Raw genomic sequence first — 20430 nt, 5'->3', positions numbered from 1 at the left:
ATGTTAAGCCTTTCATTTGTACAAAAACAAACTTAGAGTAAGTGATTAAAAAAAAAGACAACAATTCAGACCCTGGTAGATTAATAGTTTTATCGACGTAGTAGCAATAAAAGTGTAACCGTACAAAGGAACCTATTTCACAATTTACTTTCGTATCATGAATACGTCTCTGATTTCTGGTCGTCATCTGAATTCCATCACGAAAGGCGATTTCGATTTGGCGCCAAAACCACACGAAGAACGAGTTTTCAATCTCCGTCGCATAAATTCGTGTGAATTTCTCTCGGGAAAATGTGATGTTCACACAATGAGTGATTTGTTTTCCATGGGAAGTCGTAAATATAAGATGATATGAAATATATCCCGTGAAATGAATTATACTCATTTTCCATACTGTAATAACGTTTGATGGCATTGTTATTGTTATTTGCGCATCTCTGCTACTTTCAATACCCTTTTGGCATAAACTCAATTTTCCCAAGTTAAAACTTTTACGGCGTGTTTTAATTATTCAAGATGCAACATAACTCTGTATTTTCATTAAAATGAAATGTCATTCCTTCTTTCGATAATTTCAGTCGGTTCGTCGCCGACACTATGTTAGTCTCATATTTTAGGAAGGGTGATTTCGTCTGATCGCCGGACGTATGGTATAATTTCAGATCACGCATTGAAAGAAAACAAATAAGTTATTGGCACGTTAAGCCGATTTGCTTAGAACACATACTACTGTAAAGCATATATTTCCGTATACGTCTCAGAGAGATGAAAAAAAATCACAGCTATAATTTGACACAGCTCATTTGGACTTGTACTATGAACTGCTATGCTTACTGTTAAACTAACAGGGCATTACATAGGTATGCCCATGGTACATTTCCCCCATGGTTTACTGTAACTAAGTTTGCTCTAAGGTACACATTGTTGTTAGTATCGTATATCTCATGACACTGGACAGTTGTCTGTAGGTCTACACATCTTTTAATTATTCTATTTCATCTAATTCAATCCTGCACTTGACACTGTGGGATGCCAGATGTTTGACAGGCAGGTAAGGTTGTGTGCTTGTCCAACGATGGGAGTTCGAAATCTGGTATTACTGGTCACCCAAAGCCGCTTATTGGAATCATTTGCAATGTGGAACTGATGATACCCCGAAATAGATTAATAAAGTAAATGAAGAGATAAAATAAGACGAAATTAAAGAAGACAACACAAGTTACAGACCAAATCGTGCACGCGCGAACACACACACACACACACATATATATATACATACATACATACATACATACATACGCAGAGACACAGACACAGACAGACATTCTCTCTCTCTCTCTCTCGCTCTCTCTCTCTCTCTCTCTCTCTCTCTCTCTCTCTCTCTCTCTCTCTCTCTCTCTCTCTCTCTCTCTCATTTTATCATTCACATTCAAACCCACCGATACGTCACTGCACGCACACACGCACCAATATATATATAAATTTAAAAAAAGTGTGTGTGTTAATGTTTCGGACAGTTTAACATTTTCTCTGAATTGGAAACATCTGTTTGCTTTGTAATATTTGATACCTAGCGCAATGTATCCAATAGTCAAAAGTATTCCCACAACGTCCCATCTATGGTTGATACAATAACTTTGCAACAACCTGCCTCAGGCGAAAAACTATAATCTTTTTAAAACATGCATAATAGTGATTCTCCTTGACGTCAATAATATGATCGTTAATCAGTGAGTTCTGTCAGTCGTTATTTCATATTTCTTTTGGGTTTACCTCCCAATTTGAAAATCATATCAAAGGTAAAATAAGGAAATAACACTGAAGTCCCATAGATAGTTTGTTTATGGATGAGAATAATTGAAATGCTAACTATCCTCGGACGAAACAGTGAAAGTTATAGCCCTATAGAGAGATTGTACTTGTCGATGATCGAAATTTGTGTTTGTTTAATTTTTGGCCCATTCCCTATAGGACTAATTTCAGCACTTCCCGGTAGGATTTTGGTCTCTCCGGGTCAAAGGTCATACACTACATTTCGTCAATTATACTTGGCGGCTATGATTTGTGATGAAGTTTATTGGATTTTGTAAGATTAGAAGCTACGATGATGAATCTTGCATATCTATGGCAACAACCGACTTTTCTTAGTCTTCGTCGCTGAAACAATGACGAGAAAAAGTACTCCTTCCATGCATTGCATCTAAACAAGAAGTTTCTACTCTTGTACCATTCTATTCTCTCAACGTACACACACACACACACACACACACACACACACACACACACACACATATATATATGCACACACACACATACATACACAAATGGTACCTAACAGACAGACAGACAGACAGACAGACAGACAGACAGACAGACAGGGATCGATCTAATATCGACTTTATGTTCAACTGGGATTCAGCATTTGAAATCATCCCAATCTAGCAATTGTTTCATTAAAAAAACAATTTAGAAATGCTTATGTCAGGGGTACTAGTAATTGCCATTATTTTAGTTCTAGAATTTCAAAACTCTTTTCAAGTAGGGCGGATTCCTATCATCTCCCCTTCCTTCACATCTACTTCATCAGTCACATCCACCCATCTTTGCTAATATGCCATCCTTACTAGAAGCATGGAAGTATAACTTATACTTCCATGCTAGAAGAGATAAGTAAACTATTTACTATATTTTTTAAATTCAAAACCAGCTTGTAGCTACAGTGTACTTTCGATACTACTGTGAAAAAACACATGTTTTAGCTGTTTGCTTTGTGTAATCAAATTATCTGTTGATCAGAATAGCTCCACTGTGGTGGTTTTGATGAAAAGTAAAAGTTCGAAGTAAACTAAATGAAGTTAATTTATTAAACTACAAACACAACATACTGACTATGAACTCAATAATAAATAAAACCTCGATTTCTCTTCAAATAAAGATATGATTATCGTTTGAACAGAAAATGTCACAAAATATGAATAGAAAATGTACCAACACCCTCCTATTATAAAAATTCAAATAAACAAAAACCTAGGCTTAATCAAATAGCAGAATATACCAATTTGGATTTCCGAAAGTAAAAAGAAATGTTTTGGACAAAATACGAAAATAATAGAATTTCTAAAAATAGATATTGCCAGATATAGTTTTCTTTATGAAGAATTTGAACAGACTTATCCATGAGTATATAAAGTCAATCGTCATATATAAAATAAAACCGACAAGTAGTTTAAGGAAAGAAATACGCTCAATTATTATGATATAATTTTGGACTAAAAGTACAAAAACAAAATCACAAAGAATACAATGACAATCACCAACCCTGAATAAATCTTAATAGATTCTATCATATATGCAGATATACACATACCAGTATCGATGCAAACTATTAGTGATTGGTTTCGGAGAAAAATCAGCAAAATAGGAAATGACAGGTATCATCATTTTATGAATAAATATGTATACTAAATCATCAAATATAATAGGGAACTTGCAATTCAGACTGAGCATGCTCAGACGCAAAGGACTATGGGATTATCTGTGGTTATTGTAATACCTAATCTCAGTGGAGCTACCGATAAAATAAACCTCCCACAATGGTCAGGGTGACTATGAATTGATCATTCGTGGTTGCAAACAATGTAACAGTATTGTTTAGAATACCAATTCATTAGTATTTATTATCACATTTCCCATGACGCAACATTCAACATGGCGGGTTTGCAAGTTCCCTATTGCAAACTGGTAAGCGGTTTCAGTGAAGAAGTCAAAAACATACAAAGTTAATAAAAGGACGGACAACCACCCATCTCATCCTGCCATTGACTTCGGAGCTTGAAACATTTATTGTGCCCATACTGTAAAATGTTTTAGGTCACTTCCTCCATGATGGATATGAAATGGTTTACACTTTAACCTAACTATCTAGAAAATACACAGTTTATCCGAAAAAGCCCGGTTGAATGTTGATCAAACATTCATCAACGGTAAAAGGTCATCTGTGGGTAGCGTATGATTTTTAGATACAATGTCAACTCTAAAACCAGTAAAAAAAGTGTATTTATGTGTAAATAGATGACGAATTTAGTTCATGGCGGGGAGGGGGGGGGGTCTGTGGATGTTATCGTCTGCCTCTACATTGCTGTGACGTCAGTACATAATTGAGATCTTTGATAGCCAGTGAACGTACAAGAACACACTGTATTACAGACACGAATTAAACATGACAGTGATATAATAAACATACTATATTTCAACTTTTGAACTTCTCTTAAACGAACTCAGACAAACAGTCAGACATACACTACAGGCAGACAGACGGGCAGAATATAAACCCCTTTCAACTCTAGATGGTTTCATTGGGATTTTCAGTTTATTTCACTCATGTAGTTTTTTGCGCTTTATTTATCTTATATTATTTTTTGATTATTTTAGTTTCATTTGAATGGTAACTTAACTTACATTATATTATTATTATATTACATTATATTAAGCTTACTTAACAATTATCAGCTACTGACAAGACACCTATCAAATTGTCAAGAAAACATATTCGAATAACGTAATTTTTAGTCTATTACGTAATCGCAGCACTAGAATTAACACATTTTGATAGTACTAGTATGTTATCACCGCAAGTGATTCGGGGACTAACGAAAACGAATTATACCATGCTCGTTCCCGCGCTCCCTATATTATGAGAAACTTAATGACGTCATCCACTCTCTGACACTTCATAATTTTTTCAGTGTTCGGATTATTGCAAAGGAAACGAAATTCCATAGGTGTGAATTAAATATATCAATGATGAGGCAGGGAATTTGATAGCGTAAAAAACGTTTTCGCGGTATACCGCACTTTCTCACCCGTTGGCGAGATATTTTTTGATGAAATAAGACACCTAGGCACGGAACAAAATTTGACCGAATGTATATTTTTGATGTTCTCTATACGATCTATTTACTAAAAAGTTTACAAAAATTCAGAGAGGGGCGTTATCTTTTGTAGTGCTAGACTAGGAGAAGGACGAGATATGCCGAAAAGTTGCGGTAAAACGAAAATTAGTGCCGAACTAAATTGGCGGGAAGATTTTGTGTTGACGAATTATATCGGCTGTGAGTAGTACATGCAGCAGAGTGCTTTCAAAACCTCTATGCCACAATTATATTTGAGTTTCTTACCCTTGCTTAGAAGTCCAAGCAAATGAGCAGGTTTACGACGGGTGGTAAATTTTCGACAGTGCTCCAACAAACTGAAAGTGCACACGTAATTCAAGTGTTTTTATCTTTTTGGATATATGACAGTAGATTTTCGTCAATATTTAATTACTTTTAGAGCAGTGTTGGAAAAATAATGCGCATTTGGGGAATAATTTCGTAGGATTGAAAGATGTTTGGTAGTTTTTACGGTCATATATTGACACTGTATAGGCCATGGTTTAGCGGGGCGGTTCAAGATGAATCTAGTGCTAGAGATAAGTAACTACTTAATACAACGTACATTTGTATTTTTACGAAACTATAAGACAGCACCCATATTACAGAATGCTTGACGGTCCGCATTAATGCTTTGAAAGATCTCGGGCGCAAGTCCCGGTAGAATTTACTTTGCGTGTCCTGAGGTGAACAAAAAAAGTTTTCATGAATTCACTACTACACAAACTTTTGGAACAGGAGTGCGATCGAATGGACACAGTTACTGTCATCGTAAAATCAGCAGGCCTCCTTGCGACAACAGTAAAAAGTCTTTCCGTAGCGATCGTGATGCATTATCTAGTTCATGACAATATTTCGCAAGAACGGAAAAAAATCACTTTGGCTCGCTACAGTGTGTACTTTTGAGCACAGAAACAAATTCTTCCGTGTCTGTGTTGTGAGTGAATTGTCATCGAGTGTCACCATTTTGATAATATGATAACATATAACTGGCTAAATGAAACGTTCGCGTAAATAACGCCTGTAGAAGAAATGTTGACAAATCCTTAAATGATTGATATTAAACATACTATCTAACAACACTCGTACCTTAAAATGCAACGAGGAGTGGTCGAATAGGAACACGCGCGGATCCGGAAAAATACTGGAGAGTATGAAGCGCATGAGGGCGCTATCTCGTAAATGTTGGTACTCATGACTTCGCATATGGTTTCTTCCCTTATGCGTGAATATGCGGGGGGGGGGGGGTGTTCATGAAATTCAAAGGCCACGGTGTCGCGTAATGACACTGACATTTGTGTCAAAAATTGTGAGGTGTTAAACTCGTCGGACATGCGACATGCCAGCCGTTTTTAAACGCAATTACTACAACGAAGCGTTGTTTCCAGCACATGATTCTATCGGTAAAATTTACAGAATGTAAATCGTTTGAATCATCACCTTTACCTTTTGATGTAGGGATAAAGTCACATCGAGGGTTGTTTGGACAAGTCAGTGATAATGATTGGTGCTTATGGAACCTAATATTGTGTGTCTTCGTTCAACAAAATAGCACTCGCAACACTCGACTGTCTGTTGATTATAACTTTTTTTTTCAACATTTTTTCTCGTCAATTTATTTCATCTTTCGTCAAAAACGCCATTGACAAGAATCATATCAATAATCATATCTCTCTCCGTCTCTGTCTGCGTATATCTTTCACTAGCTTTATTTCCGTCTGTCTGTCTGTCTGTCTGTCTGTCTGTGTGACTGACTGACTGTCTGTCTGTCTGTCTGTCTGTCTGTCTGTCTGTCTCTCTCTCTCTCTCTCTCTCTCTCATTATCCAACAAGTCGTATGTGACGTAAGCATGACGTCAAGTTGTTAAAGGTGTTGATAATAGTAGGAAAAAACAACCTAGACCTGAGATTGTCTTCCAGTTTGAAAATGTCAGGATGGAAATTTATCGTCGGTGATCTAAAGGTGCTTAAGGAAACATTAAAGAACAAGAAATCTCGTAGAGTATGATAGGAAAAAGTCCTTTACTAGTGATTTACGGGGGTCAGGTCAGCTCTCGTGTTCCATTCCGTAGAGAAAGATCGAAATAAATGGTCTTCGATGACTATTTGCGGACCTTCCAACCATAACTCGTGGACGAAATTCGAGATGTCGACAACAAACAAATTAGCTGCAATAAAATTGTCGCCAGAGAGTCGATTGCCACGGTCGTACAATGACTACCTTGAATATCAATAGGAATCGTAACCGATGTAAAATCGGAAAGTCGTCATGTTACAAAACGCTCTGGCTTTGATCGATGTTGCATTGAATCGGACAATCGATCTCGTCACTGCAAACGGAACATAATACTTTATAGGGTTTCTGTAACGATAATTCAGAACTTTATAACATTGCTTAACGTGTCTGTAAACGAACTTAGAATGAAACGCGATAAACTAAGCCATGAAGGAGAAGAAATAACAATTGTCTCCCATTTAATAGCAGGAATGGACGTGAAGTGATTTACAGATTACCCAAAAAATGTCAAATTTAAAAGCTAGCTAATCTACTGGCCACTACCCCAGTTAGTTACTGACTGTACAAAACACAGGTCAAATCGACCCCGAACACCTGATCAATGTTTGAGAACTTCTTTCTATTTCCATACGTGTTATTATACATATGATGTTATAAAATGTCATCGATACTTGCCCTAGTTATTTCGACGGGTTTGCACGAGACCGCAACGTGGAAATCACACGTATCAACTGGCAATATGCATATGACTGCATATAATTACAATAATAGTGGAACTAATGTCGCATAATGGTATCCTATAAATATTAGATTGTGTTATCTACTGTTTTGGGATTTTGGAGATAAGGGACTCTCTCTTGCATACATGAAATCTTTCAAAGTTTCAATAATTTGATGTTAGTTTGTCTGTTTTAATCTTACTCTTGGAATTTCCACTCGACCTTGAAATGTCTTGGACTTCTCGAGAGCAGTTGGATAAGGGTTGTAAGTAAATCTGAGATCATAGTATGAACTACTCTTGAGAAAAGGGGCAGACGGAGGCTGGGATGATATATATATATATATAATATACAGACTAGTCGAGAGCAAAAGAGATATGGGGGGGGGGGGGTTAGTAAAAAGGGGGTACATGCACGGGCGGCAGAGGAAGTGCAGTAGAAATGAAATCGTCTGCCATACAATGCAATCAAATTAATTTGATAGAAATCATAACACGTGGTCGATAAAACGAACCTTTCAGAAAAAATGTCTTGTTGTGTATCAAATTCAGGACATAAGACGACACACAAGACACAAGACACAAGACAAAGAAGAAAAAATGAAGAAAGGGTTTGTTTTAATTTGTGAATTACAAGTCTGCTTATCTTTATAAACTCAACCAATATACAGTTGACATCTTGAAGACAATATTCTATGGCTGATCACGTGATAATTTATCTAATATGGATTGAACCTTTTATCACAATTTCTTCTAAAGAAATAGGTCCAGGATGTTCCCGAACCTTTATAGGACCGTTTGAAAGACATATACAATCTCTGCTCCATTGTCTTGGCAACAACTAGGCGACATCTCGCTGCCATCCAGATCATCCAATCACGCGAGAGTTTGTGATGATAACTGCCATCTTTTTCATCGTTGAAGTCAGCTGATATCACCATGGTAGCATTTTGTCCACAAGGTAGTAAGAGCTTCTCCATAGCTTCAAATGCTCTTTCAGGGTCAAAGGTTAAATGATCGAGGAAATCTATAGAATAAACAAAAGCTGCTTTGCCTTCCACTGAGCATGCCCGTTGCTCTGCAAACTGTGGCAACAGTTTCCAGACCACATCTTTGTTTTTGAAATCCGTGTTACATGTCTGATTTTCATTTTCAGCTGAAAATCTGAGTAACGAGTTTGACGTAACAGGACTAATCGCCACAAGTTTAGCGTCTTTAAAGTAAACACCCCGCATGCGTGGAGTGGCTCCAACATCAACGATGATTTGCTTGCGAAATGAGGATTCGTTGTAACCCCAGGATGTAAACAAAAATGCCGCTTCTTTTATAAATCCATTAGATCGACGTTGCTCCAAACAGTTTTTGATTTGAGCATCTGTAATATCATTAAAATAGTCAATAAACATTGTTGAAATCTTGGCATTTTCTTCAAGGAACAGTTGATCATTTTCTTCAAGGCATTCCTCCAAAGTCTCGTAGTCTGTGTTTTTCGGCTTCCGTCTTTCTTTTACTGCACGTACCGGTCGTTCAGGACAAACACATTCTTTCTCGACCTCTCTCTCGACAATGTTGACCCTTTCAATTATACGTTCCTTTGCTATTGTAGCAACACCTGAGAAGATGAGCACCCAAACGACGAGGGTAAGGGAAGCACAGAAAAACAGCGCCGTCAACGGTCTGTATCTCATTACTTTTGAGTCGAAGACCAGGTCTGGAATTTGAAGAAAGAATAATAAAAGAATACATATACTTTGAAAATCTATTTGTATCAACAATCAAGATAATTAGAGGCATGGGCGAAAGACTGTGTTGATCGTACAGGGCGAGGACAATTGAACGAGTAGGTGACAGGAATGAATCGTGACCCGTAGGTATAGTATCCTAAGGAGACCAGGACGACTTTCAAAACATGGGATCCACATATTTATGATCTGTAACAACATTAATACACAAGGTTTATTTTATATGAGCAACACAAAACAATGATAAAACTACACGACAAGGTTTAGTTGATTGAAATTCCAAACCCAGACAGTGGGCTGTCGAAGGTCGTTGAAAATCGATGGGTTTCCAAACTGTAAAACTTTAATTTATGATGGTGTTGTTCTGTGGATTATGTAAGTATTCTACATGTATTGTGTACACCCTTAATGACATCATACACGAACACACTGCCACCAAATTATAAAAAAAAAACACTAAGAATTTAAACAGTACGACTGACAATACTATAAAATATACCAGTCATCCAATTCATCCGACGCTGACATAAATTTTCGATTGCCCAAAATCGAGGAACTTGTTGATCGATAATAAAAAGATTGATCTCACAAAATTACAAATGTAAACTAATACTATATTTGCAAGAAAGGCAACAGGTCCAGATAGCATACACTTTATGAAACGAGAGAAGCTAGGTCAAATAACCAACATGGATTGGTGGATGGTGTGTGTTGTTTGTGGGTGAAAGTACTATAATATAATACTAAGTATTATCTAGTAAATAGATATAGTTTATCTCTATGTTCCCTTGGTAACCAGTGTGTAGCAAATATATTTATATTGTGTACAAATGGTAACTTTTCAATTGAGAGCAAATAAATACACGAAGTACTGTGTTCGGCTATATTAAATCGAAAACGAATCGAGGGAACAGAATAACATGCAGACAAAAATTTTTTCCGCATTTTTTCCGCCCGTAATCAAGATGACCTCAAGGAAAAGTCCGAAACGAAAGTGCGAGGTTTATACCTACCTAATAAAAAACTGAAAGTTTGTCATACTGAAAAACCATTGTATTCTGTTGATGATGACCTCGTCATACGATCCATTGCAATTTGACTTCGGCCTAAAATCCAGCCAGGGTTGTGTTGTTATCATCACACTGTACCTGTAAAATGATGGCGTTTTATAGAGTCACCTGGTACCGGCACGCTACGTCCCTACCACGAGAGGGCGATGTATTGAGTATAAATTCTCCTCTGAGAATTGTGTAAGTCATAGGACTCGTATCAAATCATTGGGGGTTTTTTATAGCTAAAGATCAAGTGAGTTAAATAACGTCGCCTGTGGGTCAGGTAATTTGCAACTGAATCGAGTCGACATTTAGAAGTTAAACTTGGGCTTTTGCCAAACGAACACCCCCCCCCCCCACACACACACACACACTATTCAATGTCAAAAACAAAACACCGTCTAAGACGCACCGTCAAGAGGATGTATCACCGAAGAAAAGAATGAAGCAAAGTGGCAGGTGTCCTGTAATACGACATTTTCCAATATGTCCGGTCTTTACACAATGCATATTTCGGACAAATTACGGTAAATAAAGTATTCCCGTTGTAATTATATTTGAGTAAGCAGAGAAAAGAAAAGACAAGAAAGGGTTAGCCCGCAATGTCCATTAAGATGGTGATGATGGTGGTGGTGGTGGTGGTGGTGCACATGGTGTTAATGACGTCTACGACGACGATGATGATGTTAATGGCGTCTACGACGACGGCGGCGATGAGATACTTGTGGCGTTAATGACGGCAGCGACGACGACGACGATGGTGGTGGTGGTGGTGGTGATAGTGTTAATGACGACGACGGTGGTGGTGGTGGTATTAATGATTATGACGATAAAAACAAGTTGTACCTTACTTTTGTTCGAAGTGTACTTTGCATAGCCGGATTTTGATGTCTATAGATAAATCTTTCAACTTCCATTACAAGTAATAAACGCCATTAAACAATAAATTTTACTTTTCGTAAATTTACTGCGACTCCCAAGTAAATATTATTTACATATACACAGTGACATATAAAAGTATGGCAGCAAAGAACCCTTTGTAAAAGAATTTCAAGTACAATCGTTAAGAATTATAAGCTGGTTAACTAAAATTGAGTATCGAACTATCGTTATGTAGCACTCATGGAATAGCTCTACGTGCGAAAATGACCTGACATGGCAGGTTTGATATCATGAGACGCTACCAATGATTGGCTAAAACTCAAACAAAAACTGTCCATGATTGGTTAAAACTTTAATAATACCATCGTCGTAAAAAAAATACTGCTGTACGGCACTGTCCAATACATACTACCCTAGATACACTTTTACGGCACTGTCCAGCCACATTGGCCTCTTTGTATGCTTTAAATTTATATTTTAGTTTTATTCCAGTGTTGAATGGTCTAGGTTAGAATGCGTGTACAACAGTGGTTCTGGCAGGTCGATTCGGGTTAAATAACTTGGACCAGACCAAACGAAGTACATCAAAGGCAAATTCAACCAGTTCTGCCAAAGTCAATACCGACATCCCAATCCATAGTCCCATCTGACCCCCTAAGTCACTCACTAAACTTGCACTCTGTAAATGAGAAGAAGTCAACATGAGATTGGTGGATATGTGTGAAGTGTTGAAAAGTGGAACTATGGACAATCACACCTACTACCCAGTCTCCGGTTCATTATTGTCCGCAAGCTTACTATGGGTACCTTTACCTTAAATCCGATAAAAGCAATACGTGTTCATCCCTGGTGGATGAAGACAAGTTTTCTGTGGAAAGGACACCCCGAGATTCGATGATCAAAGACAAAAGTACACCAACTTCAAATACAGATCGACTGTATTAAAAAATAATAATAATATTCCCCTAATACCAAAACAAAAACCACGTCACGTCCTCCGAGTCGGTTAAAAGTGACCAGCCCAAAAACATATGTATCACGATAAGCATGATCACATACTCACATTATACAAAATAAAACAAAACAAGTTTGAGGGCGCTGTAAAGAGTAACAAGTACATGTACATGTGAACATTTTCCCATTGCATTGGTTTACAGAGGAAGCCGAGATAACGTTACGGGGCAGGATAAATGACAAACACACTTCTGTATTGCACTGTGCTTTCGAAAACGAGGACATTGAACATAATTCTTTTTATCTCAAACAGTTATCTGGTAATAAGGCCATGTGTTGCTTTGTCGAGTGGCACACTGGGGCCATAGATTGATATAGCTACTGAAAGTCCAAAACATGAAGGGAGGCCTGACATTTGGAAAACTAAACATTTTACAGGCTTCATAGGATTTGTATATTGTAAGTCTGAATCGTCATTGTGAAGACATACCAAAACACGTGACTTGGTTTATATTCTCCATGAGGCAATTTTATTGTCGGGGAAAGTAACACCTTAATGCGTTCACTACCAAGAAATTCTACCAATTTGTGTTTGTACTTTGTTCCCGGACACTAAATTTTGGGTATTATTAAGTCTAGTACATTACATTAATGTACAATATGGTTACATAGAAAAGCACTTTAATAACTGCATGTTTTTTTTTGCTATCGGGGGTATTTTTCTTTCTTCTCAAATGTCTCTGAAGAAAATGTTTATAAGTTGACAAGATATTTGCGACATATTTTGTAAAAGGTACTGTTGACAAGTCTTCTGTTATCTGTGTACTACTGAAACTATAAACCTAAAGCAATGTATTTATTATGTAATACAACCAAGGAGTTTTATACCTCCATGATAAAATACATTAGTACTAATATACTTACAGTGTAGGCCGCATATTCAGATATCCTCTCCAAATTCAATTCTTCGAAGTATACAGTAACCTTGGCAACGTTTTCACTGAAAATATACACAATCAATACCAAAGTCAAATTTAACAGATACTGGCTGGTCACAATGGATTCACCATAAATGCGTTATTGGGATTCTATATTTAGTGATGGTCTAGAAGAACAATATTCTTTACATTCGGACCCGGGTGACATTTCTATAGTTGGCAATGCTAAGTTATTTCAGGTCACGTGTTTGTCACATGAGCATTCCTTTCAACCGAATAGAGTACTGATTTTTATAAGCCTTCAAAATTACGCAACTATCTGACAGTCGAGATATCTGCCTATATAGTATCATATCAAAACGGAAAAAAACGGACATTGTCAAGTTACCACACATTGTGAGAAAGTGTACCTACGTCTGGAAGCGTGGATTTTCCTTAACTTTTTTCTTCAATTTCCTGTTTATTCGGCTTATCTTCTGTAACACTGTGTCCTGTGTTTTAGGAGAAACCCAATTGAACACTTTTAATTACAATACCCAAAGTGTATGTATGTATGTATGTATGTATGTATGTATGTATGTATGTATGTATGTATGTATGTATGTATGTATGTATGTATGTGTGTGTGTGCGTGCGTGTAAGGAGACAGACAGACACACACTCTCTCTCTCTCTCTCCCTCCCTCCCTCCCTCCCTCTCTCTCTCTCTCTCTCTCTCTCTCTCTCTCTCTCTCTCTCTCTCTCTCTCTCTCTCTCTCTCTCTCTCTCTCTCTCGAATTTATCATTCACATTCAAACCTACCGATACGTCACTGCACGCACACACGCACAAATATATATATAAATTCAAAAAATATGTATGTATTTAATGTTTCGGACAGTTTAACATTTTCTCTGAATAGGAAACATCTGTTTGCTTTGTAATATTTGATACCTAGCGCAATGTATTCAATAGTCAAAAGTATTCCCACAACGTCCTATCTATGGTTGATACAATAACTTTGCAACAACCTGCCTCAGGCGAAAAACTATAATCTTTTTAAAACATGCATAATAGTGATTCTCCTTGACGTCAATAATATGATCGTTAATCAGTGAGTTCTGTCAGTCGTTATTCATATTTCTTTTGGGTTTACCTCCCAATTTGAAAATCATATCAAAGGTAAAATAAGGAAATAACACTGAAGTCCCATAGATAGTTTGTTTATGGATGAGAATAATTGAAATGCTAATTATCCTTGGACGAAACAGTGAAAGTTATAGCCCTATAGAGAGATTGTACTTGTCGATGATCGAAATTTGTGTTTGTTTAATTTTTGGCCCATTCCCTTTAGGACTAATTTCAGCACTTCCCGGTAGGATTTTGGTCTCTCCGGGTCAAAGGTCATACACTACATTTCGTCAATTATTCTTGGCGGCTATGATTTGTGATGAATTTTATTGGATTTTGTAAGATTAGAAGCTACGATGATGAATCTTGCATATCTATGGCAACAACCGATTTTTCTTAGTCTTTGTCGCTGAAACAATGACGAGAAAAAGTACTCCTTCCATGCACTGCATCTAAACAAGAAGTTTCTACTCTTGTACCATTCTATTCTCTCCACGTACACACACACACACACACACACACACACACACACATACACACACACACACACACACACACACGCACATACACGCACACACACACAAGTTATTATAGGCAGTTATAAAACATAGTCATGCGTTGTTTACCTTGTAATGATTGTTTGGCCATTGAGAACTAGTGACTGTATATCGATATATAGACTGTCTGCAAAACAAAGCAAAGGTGACGTGACTATTGCAAACAAATCACGAAAGCTAGCACAGATCAGTACATGATCTATATTAACTGAATCAATCATTTGTAACTGAACTGAACTGAACTGAACTGACCGTTTATTGCCCAAATCCTACTTTTATAGTCAGTCTGATCTATATGAACAATTTGAGTGCTGATTGGTTGATTGTCATATGCATCGACCATTCGATTACCAGATGCACTTATTGGACATCAATGACAAGATGCACTAATTGATTACTGGTTGTTCGATTGTCAGATGCACTGATTGGCCAATGGCTAGGTGTACTCTTTGTTCGATTGTCAGATGCATTGATTGGTCATTAATGACCAAATGCACTGATTGGTCAATGGCAAGATGTAGTCACTGTTCGATAACCAGGTTCATTTGTACACCGCAATCGTATTCGAAGTAAAGGAGTTGTTTAATATTAAAAGTTATTAATAACTGCTAATTATTTCAAGTGAAAGAAATCCGAGCCTAAAAATCACACAGGTATGTCTTTTAAACATAGTCACGTGGTCAAATGGGTAAAAAAGTAAGAAAAAAAGTTCTAGCATATGAATGTATTCATTAGTACTCGGAGAATACATAAGCTATTGCATTGAGTAAATCTTAAGGCGACAAAATAAATGCTTGAAAAAATTGGGTAATTGTTAAATAACCTATAAAAATTAAACGCATATCGGCAGTTTCTGAATAATCAATATTTCGTAATTGACCACACACAAATCTACGGCACTACTTACGAACACGCTTGTGGACAATAACACCCACCGACCAATCGATCGTCTTCGTATCGCTCTTCCACATCTATTACGCATGCGTCTTGTCAACCATAATGTTCGAACCCAGCAATGAAAACACGAAGAACGGGAAATGTAATGTAACGTAATATAATAACCAAAGGGAAATACCAGGGAAGTATTTGCGATGAATCCATCAAACAAACCATTGACGAATTTAATGTGTATTTGATTAAATTACTCATAAATTATAAACTCAATAAATAATAAAAATCAAGTAAATTACAAAACATGCTTAAAGAATAACAAGGTACTAAATTGATAATGACCAATACACGTAAACAATGAATAATGAAAGTGAAATATTTACTATAGCACACTTCTACAAATTTACATTAATATGAAATTATGTTTAATTGAATAAAAACAAGTTGTGATTTATAAACAAAATGATTCTGTTATATCATTTATTAAAAGCAAGAATAAACACCAGTTTGTGATTATATAAAAGAAATCACACAGACACATAAGCTCACATTAGATATGAAGCGCCAATTCACTATCTTCAGTTAATGTAGTCGAGTCTGCCAATTTATGGGATTCCGAAGAACACATTCACAAACTAATGTTTATTCTTGCTTTTAATAAGAGTCAAATCAAATGTCCTCTATTTGTTCTCTTTATCATGTAAACATTTTAACCGTCAACAGGTCCTCCAAAACATGGACATCATGTAAAGATATTATTTTTGTATTTAACGACGTTTTTATTTGGCTCATTACAAGGATAAAGTTACATCTGTTTTTCGTAAATGGAAATTTCACGGAAACTTCTTATTAAAGTTATCAATTTCAAAAGCTGTCTATTTCTTAATGTGTGCCATGTAGACATCTTACCATCAACAGGTCCCCCACAAACCAGCCATAATGTAAACAACTTACCATGTACCATCAACAGGTCCCCCACAAACCAGCCATCAAGTAATCAACTTACCGTCAATAGGTCCCCCCCCCGTAACCCCGGACACCATGTTAACATCTTACCATCAACAGGTTCCCACAAACCAGACATCAAGTAATCTACTTACCGTCAATAGCCCCCCCCCCCCAACCCGGACACCATGTAAATATCCTACCATCAACAGGTTCCCCACAAACCAGACATCACATAAACAGGTTACCGTCAATAGGGCCCCGCAAACCCGGATATCATGTAAACAGCTTACCGTCAGCAGGTCCGCCGCAAACCCGGATATCATCATTAAATTTAAACCGTAGGTCCGCACACAAACATTCTTCAAGTATGGCTTCCATCAGACAATTCTTTTCACAGGCCTACTCAACAAACAAGAAAAAGAAGAAGACAAACTTGAAATTTAAAAACAACCAACTGAGAAGTTTTGATCCGAAAAATCCATATCGAATACAAAAATGACTCAATTAACTGGACCGTTACAGTACATCAAGGAGGTTTACATGCAAGATGCCTCCATGGTTTGAATGAATAATTTGGAGAATTCTGACATGAGCATTCTCACAAACCAGAGCTGTTGCACTGCGAAATATCTAGACGATTCCGTACAAGAGGCTGTGGTTTACAACGATGGGCATAAGTAATTCTGCTTATAATTTGTAACTATTCAATTATGACAACTAGCAGCCTGAAAGATCCAGGCGTTCCTTCTGCGTAAATGGTCGATTTTCGGCTTCTGAGAACAACATATGATTCTAGCACATATTGAGTCACAATGAAAATGGTGACTTGCTTACCTTGATGCTGTATTTGGTACCAAAGAAGTGACTGAATATATTTTCCGTTGCTTTGGGGTCGCTTTGATCCAGGCAGTCACCGTAAGGATGTGGTTTTCTCTTTATTGTAACCTATTAAAGTGGTCAAAAATATTACAACCATGAAATATACTGAGATGTCAACAGTCGCCGAATGAAAGAACTGGTCAATGTCATTCTATACGTACACCACTCTACAGAAGCACCGCCTCGTATTATTGAGTTAGGGAAAAAATCTGCCCTGGCTTACGAAAATAGTTTACTGAGTGTCTATCATACCTATTTTCGATTGCGATTTTTTATTTGCCCCATTTCATAGTTTATATCTCTGACTTCAATACAAGACATAAAATGTATATGTACCATTCTGACGCCAACTTCGGTAGCAAATCCGGGAGACACACTTATTCCTTCGTCTTCTGGGAATGGCATCACATCTTGATTATGAAGAACAATTCGGAAACCAGTCGACGGTTGCATTTCACCTATGTACTCGGATGTCTCAGCATACAACGTTAGACTCAGTCCTGGAATGTAATACACACGGACAAACCTTTACAAGCGGAACTTGTTACAAACAGGGAAAGTAAAAATGAATTGGACTAATAGCACTTGGCACAGCATGTTGCGAGAACTGGAATCATATGTATTATATTTTTGGTTTTATATCATTGTTTGATATGAACAATTTCGTGGTTTTTTTTTAGATAATAGTTCAAATTCACAAATGAAAAATTCCCCTGGAATTTCATTACACTGTTCTTATCAATTTATGTAATGTAATAAAAAATCTCTATGCCAAGTGTTGTTACTCCTCATTTGTATCTTGTAACAAGTTCCGCTTGTAAATGCTTGCCCCTCGCTGGTTTTAATATGGATTTTACACAACAGTACCTCTGTGTGATTATAACAACAAAATCCGACTGTTACAATAACGACATTTGACAAAATTTTGTTGATATACAGTATCATTACAAGACCTACAAATAACTGTTCTCAAATTTACCTAGAGCAATGATCTGAGCTCTCTCATGATTTTAATAAAAGAAAATTGTCTATTTTATGATTATTTTTAAAACTAAATAAAATTCTCTTTCAACTTGATTGAGCAATCTGGAATAAAATCCTTTCCACAGTCTTTACATCTTCTGTGTTTATAACTAAAACTGTCCTTACATCTGGAACACCGTAATGGCGGCATAACAATCAAATAACTGGGAGCCTTTCATAGAAATGTAACGAAATCAATGAACGCCACACTGAACAAAACTAAGGTATTTGATGTCGATAGTAATAGAATAATCGAATGGTATCGACACTGGTTAGCACATTTTACCTAATTCTAAGTTTCTGTAGGTAATGACGTCACTGCGGCGTCACTAAGTGGACTAAATTGAATTTCAATTCCAATCTATACAAATAAAATGGAATCATGAATTATTTGACTTTAGCTGAATCAATTCTGTTAGAATAACAACGAATCATCAATAATCGGGACAAGTGTTTGGGTCATACTAAGGGATCTGTGAAAGTCTTCTCCGACCCTCCACCACAAACGCACTTGAACTGTACGTCCACGTCGTTATCAGTCGGCCCGAAGAAGCGTCCAGGATAAGATGTGAAACTGTTGCCAATCAAAACAACAGCAAGTCCAGTAGGATAGATTATCATTACTTCATTATGAACTTCATACCTGGATGGTTGAGAACGTCCATAGACATGTACGTTTACAAACAATGTCTTTACGCACAAACAAAAGAACCAACACTGGTTATCACATATACATACATACTAATTACTGCAGTGTAAGATTTGCGCATGTGTTCCTGTTAGCGATATAACTTAAAATATACCTAATTTGCAGACGACATATTTTATTTTAAGTGTTACGCCATGTGTACTTCAAAAATGCAGAGCACAAGGAAGAAACTGTTTTAGGGGCCCGGGAAAAATACAGGTTTATACATGACAATCCTCAATGTGATTTCTCATATAACTTACCATACAAGGGTCCAGGTTTATTGGTCGTCAGGATGTCACTGTCTATCCCCGAGTTGAAAGTGTAACAGTTACCATACATGTGATTATAGAATGACGTAAAATTGCTGCAAAATCAAAATAATACAGAAACTTTTATTACAGGTATTTGACAGTAAATCTGTTTTCACAACTGTGTGTATAAATCGTATGGCATCATGACATATCGTTGTTACGTGCACCAAGAAGTTAAAAGGTCATTTATCCGGGATAAACAAAATTATCCTGGTATAAAAAGAAAATGACGTTTATTTTTATCCCGATGGTGGATCCTGACTGATAAGTATAGGTAAATATCATACTTTATGAGTATTGAAAAAAATTCACTCACTTTGGGCTACACGGGAAGCCCTGCCAAAAACACTCGACGAGCATATCAGTTATCTGATGACCGAGCGTATGGCGTGACGAGTAGTTCAATGAAGCGATCTCTCTTTGTACCCTCTCAATGAACTTAAATCTCTGATCTCTTTCAATATAACGCAGTTGTCTGGTTTCCCAGTTTTCCCATTCAGGTGGACACTGGGAATGAAGGAGAGGAGTAGATGGATAGTTTACAAAGATATTGTTCACAGAATTTAACTCAAATTTCACAAGTGCTTGGTGAGTTGAAAGATGTAAGATACATTTGTTATCTTTCATCAAGTATAACATGAATGTGAAATATTGATACCTCTTGTGTACTGGACCTGTGTTGCGTTTACACAACACGCATCTTCAAGTTTATGTTGTCATTATGAATATCATGTATAAATTAAATTCCTTGTATAAAGTACTCACCTCTTCAACGCCACAGCCACCAT

The 20430-nt window shown here is 36.9% G+C and overlaps 1 protein-coding gene across 1 annotated transcript; it reads right to left on the bottom strand.

Moving 5' to 3' along the window:
- Positions 1-11680: 11680 nt before the first annotated feature.
- On the bottom strand, positions 11681-20430 carry LOC144446288 (epithelial sodium channel subunit alpha-like). The gene is made up of 11 exons (XM_078136037.1): positions 20408-20430; positions 20069-20149; positions 19592-19695; positions 17954-18117; positions 17573-17683; positions 17029-17137; positions 15807-15885; positions 14969-15026; positions 13648-13724; positions 13220-13295; positions 11681-12020 (listed from the first exon to the last, which is right to left on the bottom strand). Exons 1-11 carry the CDS (start codon positions 20428-20430, stop codon positions 11850-11852), a joined length of 1053 nt encoding a protein of 350 aa, XP_077992163.1. The 3' UTR covers positions 11681-11849.

Source organism: Glandiceps talaboti, chromosome 15 (genome assembly GCF_964340395.1).
Source record: "Glandiceps talaboti chromosome 15, keGlaTala1.1, whole genome shotgun sequence".
NCBI lineage: Eukaryota > Metazoa > Hemichordata > Enteropneusta > Spengelidae > Glandiceps > Glandiceps talaboti.
Note: the sequence above shows the minus strand (reverse complement) of the source record. Positions and strands in the feature narration are given on the sequence as shown.

Excerpts from the sequence above, each read along its gene's own strand:
- LOC144446288 (XM_078136037.1), bottom strand. The coding sequence starts at position 20,430 with ATGGTGGCTGTGGCGTTGAAGAG. Across the intron at positions 13,725-14,968 it reads GGCCAAACAATCATTACAAG|GACACAGTGTTACAGAAGAT; the intron begins GTAAACAACGCA and ends CCTAAAACACAG. Across the intron at positions 12,021-13,219 it reads CTGAATATGCGGCCTACACT|AGTGCAAGTTTAGTGAGTGA; the intron begins GTAAGTATATTA and ends TCTCATTTACAG.